At 36.2% G+C, this 9,492-nt stretch overlaps 1 protein-coding gene across 9 annotated transcripts in view; it reads right to left on the reverse strand.

The window, feature by feature from the left end:
- The window catches only part of LOC119727352 (LIM and calponin homology domains-containing protein 1-like), a 49,203-nt gene extending 40,121 nt beyond the window's left edge, over window positions 1-9,082 (reverse strand). For 3 of the 9 annotated variants that reach the window (XM_038199206.1, XM_038199209.1, XM_038199208.1), the window contains exons 1-3: window positions 8,656-9,081; window positions 2,980-3,050; window positions 2,346-2,415 (exon numbers count right to left, since the gene is read on the reverse strand). In XM_038199206.1, coding sequence (XP_038055134.1) covers window positions 2,346-2,415; window positions 2,980-3,050; window positions 8,656-8,766 — 252 coding nt within the window. In that variant the 5' untranslated portion in view covers window positions 8,767-9,081. Of the gene's footprint in view, window positions 1-2,345; window positions 2,416-2,979; window positions 3,051-8,655 lie in introns of all 9 variants that reach the window. The other 6 variants (XM_038199214.1, XM_038199211.1, XM_038199210.1 and 3 more) reach the window with 4 other exon arrangements.
- Window positions 9,083-9,492: the final 410 nt, after the last annotated feature.

Consider the following 9,492-nt stretch of genomic DNA (forward strand, 5'->3'; position numbering starts at 1 on the left):
ATTACAAACGCATCAAGTATTTAACGGACAACATGTAAATTGTGTAATATTTCCAATGTTTTATCAAGGATGTTTGTGGATTATCAGCATAAACAGTGGATTGCATACATATGGAAATTGTTAATACTGCCCTCTGTTGATTCTATGACTTTATTGGCAGTATTCATGAAAAAAACTAGAAAAATATACATTTTGGTCACTGATGTCATACTTGTGGAAATTTATGACTGATTATATTTTAACTATTGGGGAGTACAACATGTATCAGGGTTTTTCAACCAACATTTTTCAATCAGAATGCTCGGAACATGCTTTTATTTATTAGTAAATATAAACTTAGAAAAAACCCCAAAGGATTTCTTAACTTTGTTTAAATATGTTGCATTATTATCTCAAAAGTAACACAAGCAGAAATGTTTCGAACACTAACTCATTCAATTTTACAGAACTTTTTCATGAGTATTTCAATTCTTCAAAATTGACCCCCAAAAATAGTTTGTGTAGCATTTTTAAAACAAGGATTTCAGTGCTACTCATTATTTTGACCGGTCATGGACCCCACCGTGTATCCAATACTGATTCCCACACGTCACACTGGCTGAGCCTACCCCAACCATATCCCCACCAGAGCATTACTAGTTTTTCCGCACAAAATGACATGGATGTATAACTTTGAAGTCAATTTCACAAAATAAGACAATAACACAGTTACCACAGATATTTTCCCACAGCACAGTTCATCATATACTTAAAGGGAATATACATCATTTGCTTTTGCTGTAATTTTCAGAAATGGATGGAATTGGGGGGTTGGAAATATATAGCAAATATAGTTACACTGACTTTTTTGAGGTTTTGGGTTCGAAAATGCTATAAAAACCAAGAAAAACAATCATTTTCCTGTAGTCTGGTTCCCTGACTCCATATAAGAAGAAACAGAGCAGTTTACATACATTGGGGAATTGTAAGGTCGGGGAACCAGTCTAGCTGGCTTGTACCCGTTCATAGGTGTGTAATCGATTGCAAACAAGTGCGATGGTCAATTGGGGCCAGTATTTGAAAAAAGCCAGTGTTTTCCAACGCTGGTCGGCCGACCAGCGTTGGAAATTGATACAAAAATACCACTTTTCTTGAAAATGACAGTATACCAGGTGCCATGATTTTACAGGATGCTTTACACTGTCATTCACTAACAGTCCAGCAAGGTATTTCAAAATGATTTGGTAGTTTTATTTTTAGATGTTTGCAAATGTTGTATTTTCCCTTTAAAACTTACAAGGCACGCATCAATAGCAATTTTTGAAAAGACATGCATGAAAGACAAAACTGAATTTGTGTTTGTTTCGTATTCAATGTATTCAATGCGTGCCGTGTATTAAACTCAACTCTAGCATAATCTTTCTGGCCTATCTCCTTTTGTTTATTTGATGATTCATATCTGAAAATAGAGGGCGCTATTGAACATATCTGACCAGACAAAAAGACAAGGTTTTGTAAAAGTCAATATCCTGAGCGTATTAAATAAATATAATTCCATTGAACACAATCCCCACGCACAAATCTAGAAAGTTATCTGTGATTAAATCTTGGAAAACACATTCTAAAACGATCTTTCCTAAAAATGAATGCATGAAAGACTTAAATTGGTCCATAAGCTTTTTAGCTTCATTTTTTAAGAAAAACATGTCAGTTTAGTTTAAAATGTAGCAGAAAGTTCACTTGCAACTTTTCAGAATTTTCCATAAGCCATTTTGAAAGCAGTGACCTATGACCGATTATACACCAAATTCAGCTCAATTTGTACTTATTTTACCGTAACAGACATGCATCAATTGGTCTTAAGTTCCAAGGACGGACAAACCTGAATAGCTAAACAACAACAAAACTAAACACAGAAAGAATTCTATTCCCCAAAAGTTCCCACAGCCATAAAGTTTGTGCATGCACATCAAGCATAACAACCATTGAGTCAAATGACCTAAACTACAAGCCAGTACAATAGGTGAATACACACTAGGAAAAAATTAAACTATTATATTCAAGCCATATTATAAGAACTCTTTCTTGGTCAAACTATAATCTAAGGAACTAAACTTCTCTACTAGCTAGTTGGGAGTTGGGACCATATGGAATTAAGAATTTAATGGATTAAATTTCTGATCAGAATTGCTTGAGAGGCAAAAAAGGTGGAAAGTTGTTTCCTTATACAATAAAACTCCTCTACAAAGCTCAAGTGTCAATAGAGTCGAATTTGTATCTTTAATGTGACATTGAGATGCATCAAAAAAAAAAGGGAGGGGAGTATTTTTAAAACTCGAAGGAATTTCTGAATGTAAAATGCTTACCACTCCAGCATAAATTGAGCGGGATTTGTTTATCTTCTTGATTAATCCTGGCTTGATTTTCTGCAATAACCTGATAAAATGGAAGAAAAGAATCAACTCGTAAGACATTTTTACACAGTTTTTAAAACTACAAGAATGCAACACAACCCTTGTTTGGCTGCCTCATTAAAATATAACTTTAACTGGCCCAGAGAACATGGGCGTTTCTGTCGATAAAAAAGGTGAAATGTGAATGTCAGCCACAATAAATATGTCAAGTTGCTAACCTGCAGACCTCCCCAGCTGAGGAGAACACTACAGTCAGCTTACTGTGTTAGATTAAGGGATCATTATGACTGTTGGCATGGCAACCAGACAATATGTTGCTTTAACAAATTGCTTGTCCACCTACAACTTTGGTGACAGATTGGAATTTGTGGTCTTTCTAATTCTCACTGTGCATTTTACTACTTGGTCAGAAATTTTATGGGAGCCTTTTGGGTTTAAAGTTTCTCAAAATTGTATCAATCAATTCTGAACTTATTACAGAAATACAATGTAAGTTTGCTTTCCTTAGTAATAGTATAATTAGTTTTTGAAAATTGCTATTTGAAAATAGCTCTTGTTAAAGACTGTTAAAATAATGTGGACTTACATGCACAGCAGAATCCCGTCCGTCATCGATTTGCGGAAATCATCAGTGCGGAACTTCATTCCAGTAACATTCTGCAAAAAGAAACATGATAATAACAATAGCATTTTTAACCAAATTACAAAACAAATTATTAGCAAGACCTCACTGCAAAGATTTGACTTAGATAACTGTAATTTGAAATAGATTCAAGATTGTCTGATGTTTGAAGTGACTATAACAAAAGCCCATCTGAAATTTTAGAATCAGAGACAACATAATGTGACATCCTATAATAATATTTTCCTCAATATCATTGCTGGACAAACAATAAACATTCAAAATTGCCCTACGTTTGTTCAACTAGCTATTCAGTATTTGTTTACAGTTTGTCTGAAGTGATGGCGTTTAATTCCCACACATTCTCCTCATTCCAGAAAGGATTTAGGAACAAAACCTTCCAAGGGATAAAGTCTTAAACCTTAAATCGTAGATCAATGAATCAAGGATTAGATGAAAATGAAGCGTCTCAAGCCAGCTGAGGAAAGTCTATACTTTCTAACAGTTTTGCATGATTCATGCATGCGGAAAAATAAGATAATTTAATGCCACAACTAGAATTCTTGTAAATTTTTTTTTTTTTTTTTTTTGGGGGGGGGGGGTAATTAACAGCACAAGAATTCAACACAGTTGTTACTGCTTGTTTCTTCCAGAAGTAGTACTGGTACATGAAGTTATATTCAAATTTGATCAGACAACTTTAAGAAAAGTATCGGTAATACTTGCACTTATACACATGATTCATAATACATGGTGCTCAAGTGAGTAATGAACTTCTCATGGTCAGTTATGCTACAGTCCTATAACCTACATAATTGCTCAATTAGGTGGAACATTCCTGTAAATTGTGTTATTGGAAGACACCCAGATTCTGAATGTCAGAGTTTGATTCACAGGCATCATTTTAAGGACATTGTTTGAATTGTGCAGATATTTTTCTATTTTTCAACACAGTTTGAAAAAAAATTATGCTTATCCTGTGCAAATTATTACTGCACTTTGGAATAGACACTTTTTGCAGAGAACCAACCAACCATCTTCTAAAGCAGTAAAAACTGTGGTCCTCAAATTTTCATCAAATTGCAATTAGCACTTCTTTTCCAAGTCAAGTGTGGATGCCATGTCCCAAACACTGCTGCTACTGACTGACAAAAACCATTCGTCCATTCTGCCTCTTATCAACATTAAATTCATCCCCAGATAAAGCTTAGCGCCAAAAAGGCTTCATCCCCCTAATCCAGATCATCCTCTTTCTGGATCTTCTTTCTGCATGCAGCCTCAGCTCAGTTGAAGGCCATAGGATTACCATTCAGCCAATTCTAGGATCTTCAGCTTAGAGACTGATGGAACTACTCATCATTCATTGCAGTAAAAGAAGCAACCATATAAATGAAAGCAACAAGCATTTGAACTTTTTTGTCAAACCAAAATCCCATAAAACATCACTCATCAAAATCTGAGACTGAGGGGGAATTAGTTGTGTGTAACTTAATCAAGATGCTTGCATAGGATAAATCAAGATTTATCAGAAAGCTGTCTAGTAACTCATCTAACATCCAAAACCAAAGACTCGCAAACAGGAACGCCCATGCTATTTGTTTGATTCACCACACAATTTTGAGAAAGGCTGTGTAACATGCTCAAGTCCCAACCACACTGCTCCATCTTCTCACATTTCATTACGATGATTTATTTTTACAAAGATCACAAATCTGTCATTCTGAAAGACAATTTTCCTCTTTATGACAGTCTACCATAACCATTTAAGGGAAGACACCAGCCTGTGTCATCTTGTATTCTTAAAGACCCATGCCAACCACTCAGCAAGGACACGGCACAAATTCTCTTTTGTGTCACAGTTTGCCAGAGAGATTTCCATTCCAAGGATCAAAAGGGATTTTCTGCCAAGGGATGGTTCATTTACTTCCTGCAAGTTGGCACAATTATGTCACAATCGCTCTGGAATGAAGGGTGCTTAAGTTGAGTTGGTCGTGCAGTGTCCCTGGAACTTTCATTCAAAAAATGGTCCAATAAAACAAATGTGTCTTGCAAAAGATTAAATATAATTGCCACAGTTGCATTCATACAGAAATTTAGTTTTTCAATCTTGTTATCTTGTATGTTAATTGGTTTGATTTCATAGAGATCAACTTTTGTTTTCTTTGAAGTGTGGCTTGAGAACTGAGATAACAGAATAGAAAGTGTTAATGCCCACAGGTTTAATACTGACAAACACTTTGCAGTTTTGCGAGTTTGAAAATATCTTTTCACAATACTTTAGAGATTATGAATCCATCCATTACTCAGGCTAAGGGTCAAGGCGATATCCACCATAATTTCTTGATTGTAAAACTTGGTTGCTATTGCTAATCACTAAAAAGCATGTTTGAAGTTTTGGCAAAAGATGTTTGCAATATACATGTATTGTCAAAAGGAAATAAATGTAAAAACCTTTTTTTCACCGAAAAGCTTTCCATAATTGTCCAAAGTCAACCTAATTTGGGCTAGTGTTTGGTGATATCTGTACATTGTAAATGTGTTAACTCAAACTCAAAAGAAGCAATTCTAACAATTTGCCAAAGTGCGCAACATACAGTCAGTTCTCACTTTCCAAAATATGGCCTGAAGCCCTATTTTAACAATTTCTAGATCAGATATTAATTTTCAGCAATTTCTGTGTTCACGTTTTTCATTTCATTTCAAAACTCAACAGTTGAAAATTCTCTCCTGGGGAGTTTGAAATGTTATGGTGACCTGTTGGTTTACCTGTCTGAATAAAACCTCAACAATTTCCCACAGGCATGGTTTGCTAATTCATTCAATTCAAAACATGTCAAAAGGACTCAAAAATGACAAATCTCTAGCATGCCTTCACACACACAGACAGCTTGAGCTGTATGATTTCATCAGTAAGGTATTTGCTACTTTTACAAAATTCTTTAGAAATGCAGGTCTGTATTCATGAATAGTTAATCTTTCAAGCAAACCATTGAGGCATGACTCGACTCATCCAGGCATTAAGCCATGGCAGGTGGTTGAAAAAAAGGTGAGGTTGTCTGGACTGCATTAGACAAAAACCAACGACCTGGAAAAGTATGCGTTAACATTTCTACGAAAATTCCAAGTATGGTACATGTACATGTATTATTCCCCCCCCCCCCCCAAAAAAGTATAAAGTGCAGGAAACCTTCAAACATACGTGCATGATCTTGAGCATATTTGAAAAGTAGGACATTTGTTTGGAAGGTCCGACTGGATTTGGGGCAAAGGCTTGAGGAGCGGTTTCTAGATGGCATTTTTATCCCTAGTTCACATGAGTATGTTTGACTATGCACTTGCAAAGGCAAGCAAATGAGAGTCAAGAAGTTTGTTTTCATCGCTCATTCTAAGGGAGGTGTTATCTAGGCCTCTGTAATTGTCACAACTATTGATTAGTTCTCTCATTCCTCTTCTTCAAGTATTGATTTAAAGTGCTTGCTTATTTGCCTTGGTAGTGCAACTGAAGACAAGGACATTGGCATACATGCATGCATAGTTCCTTGTACATAACTACAGTATGGCAGAGTTTTACTACCTACTTCTCATTTCTATTCAATTGATGTAATGATGAAAGTAACAATTACCATATCTAATGAAATTAATTGCAGTATCAACTATTTCCATAAACTGAAGGCTTCACTTTTTTTTTCGCTGTTGATGTATTAATCTTCATGCAACAAATCACTTACTGCGGCAAATTTAATTTCCTCATTTTCACCAAACTGTTGACAACAGAACAACTTTTCAAATTCTGTCATTGATGAATGGCCTGTGTGTGATATGGTAATTCTGTCCTTCGGGTAAATTATTCAAAATATGTAGTTCTGATGGTATTTTTTCCACTCCAGTGACTCCACATAACTTCAAAAGATAAAGTGTTCTACTTTGCATGCAAGGCGGCACGAGTTGACACCATTTTGTTGTGAGCATTACAACAGTGCGAACGTGCTTTTTTCATGTAGCCTCGTCTAGTCTGTCCTTTAACCTTTCTTCCAACAATTATGAAAGGAATTCTATGCAAACAATAACGGAGGATAACAATATGTGTTTACCTCTCGCTCGATCTCGACACATTATCACAGCCCCACCATGGCTGTATGTACCTGTAGGCATTACCGCAGGCATGAATTGGGCACACCACAACAATCAGTCCCACATATCTGCAATGCTTCCTTGTATGCCAACAGACTGACGACATGCGAGTTTGAGTAAAAACTTTTTTTCACAATGTGAAAAATTGCTGTTGAGTATCAGGATATGAATCTTCTTACTAGAGTTTTTAAATTCTTCTTAACCCAAAAATCCTTAGTATGCTATGATGCCAATGTTTAAAACACGGCCTGTTGAAAGGGGTTTTTTGGCAACAAACTTTTCCTTTCTGAACTTCATTAACTGGTTCAAAAGTTATGTGACAGGTATTTTGTAATATGTATTTATGTCGAATAACGCTTTCAGAAGTTTCTACAAGAACCTCATGGACAACAAACTGAACACAATTTTGTGCTTGTTCTTTCGATGTATTTAAAACATTTTGTAGAATTCAAATCTCACTCAGTGACTGAAACACATCATAAAAATTTAAAGATGTGATTTGGAATTTTGAAAGGATGAAACAAGTAAACTTAAATTACACATCTTGGAAGTTCTCATTTTGTTTGATAAGCCAGCGGGTCATAAGATTCATCATACAATTTGCTTTAATTGGAATGTAGGTGATTCAGGGAGGGGTCCCTTAAAATCTTGATTAAAATGTATACATCTTTTTATGGAATTTGGAAAGTACAAAAATGGTATGGTGACTCTGTTCCTCCATCCATATGACTGATTATCCTGATTCATTGAAGGGCAAATTTGTAAAAATGTATTTTCTGTCTTGGACATGTTCCAAATTTAAATCCAGCACGGCAGCACCAGACCATAAATCCATCACATGCATGTGACACTGTCACTACCAGAAGGGACGGAAGACTGGAAATATGCTGGGGTGAAAACCAAACATATCAATTATATCCAATCAGTATTTTGTTACCAAAAGAACTCAACCTGCATATGTGGCCTTGTGAACTTTGTAAATCCAACCATTCAATCTAAAGGAATGAACTGTAAGTAACCTTGAAAATGAAACCACAGCAATGTGTGGGGCATATCCAAAGGCTAACTCATAGAAACATTGCAATTGCAACACGCCAACAGTTCATTTCTGAAAACTGAATTAAAATATCTGTGATTTAATTCTTTCCAATAAGCATATCTCCATAGAAATAAATTTGTTTTGAGAAAAAAAGAAGATTTTTAAAGATTTAAGTTAAGAACACAAGCCTACTAGCTGTATCTTTCCTTTGCCATGCACAATAACTTTTTTTCTGCAAATGGATTTACACCAAAAAATAAATAAGCATATTCCTATCTTTAGTACCTTCCTACCCCGAAGACAGTAAAGCTTTCATATCTCTTAGATTAAAGTTTGAGTCAACATTATATTAACTTTATCAGACTAACACAAGTTTTTACAGAAATATATTTTTTTATGACTTTTCGTGTAAAATCAAACCACACTTCACAGTCAAATTTTAACTTTGTTTCATGGTATAGTATACAAACCTCAATCCATCTCCTTGCCTCAACCAAGGCATCTTCAAGACTTGTCTGCTCTCCACGATCTGGGTGCCTCAGCGAGGCAGATCTCTCCGAGTCCGAGTCTACATCCATCATCTTCAAACTCTATCTCGATTTGACTTTTCCAAAATCAAAGTCCTTCTTCAGCAGTAGAAACTTCAAAGTATTTAACCGCTAGCCAGCAATGGAGTACAGCTGAATTGTCCCTGTTCAATCCCACGGCAACGCGAACCACATTCACTTTTTTCCCAAGGATAAATTTGATGGAATGCTCACTACCACTTTACCCCATAATCTCATAACACAGCTCTACGGGGTAGATGATTTCATGTCAGCGTTTGTAGTGTGCGTCCGCAGTGCAACAAGTCTTACAGTGCATGTTGATTCCCCTTTGCACCCTTGGCGTGGTAGGGGTGCTACTGTGCACCCCTGACGTCACGCCCTATGAGTCATCCGATTGGTGGAACGCTGGCACAAAGTTGTGGGGGAGTCCATGGCATTTTGCGGGTGACTATACGTTTATTCATGCGGGCGTGTGCATGCAAGTTTAAATGCTAATTTGATCACACCGTATTTAGTACAATACAAAAACCGCAACCTTTAGCAGAAATAGGACGGTCCGCCGCCGACTCTTTCATTTTCGTCATAGCGAACTTTTGGTTTAACAGAATCGACAAGAAGCTTCAGAATCCAGATAAGAAAAAATAATCATATCTCGTCGAAACCTTGCCACTTCAGGCAAATGCATTACCGTATGTAGGGCATGAGGTTATGTGCATTGTCTTAACCTGATATGCATGTACGAAACGCATCCCTCTCATG

This window comes from Patiria miniata, unplaced genomic scaffold, assembly GCF_015706575.1.
Source record: "Patiria miniata isolate m_02_andy unplaced genomic scaffold, ASM1570657v1 HiC_scaffold_20, whole genome shotgun sequence".
Taxonomy (NCBI): Eukaryota; Metazoa; Echinodermata; class Asteroidea; order Valvatida; family Asterinidae; genus Patiria; species Patiria miniata.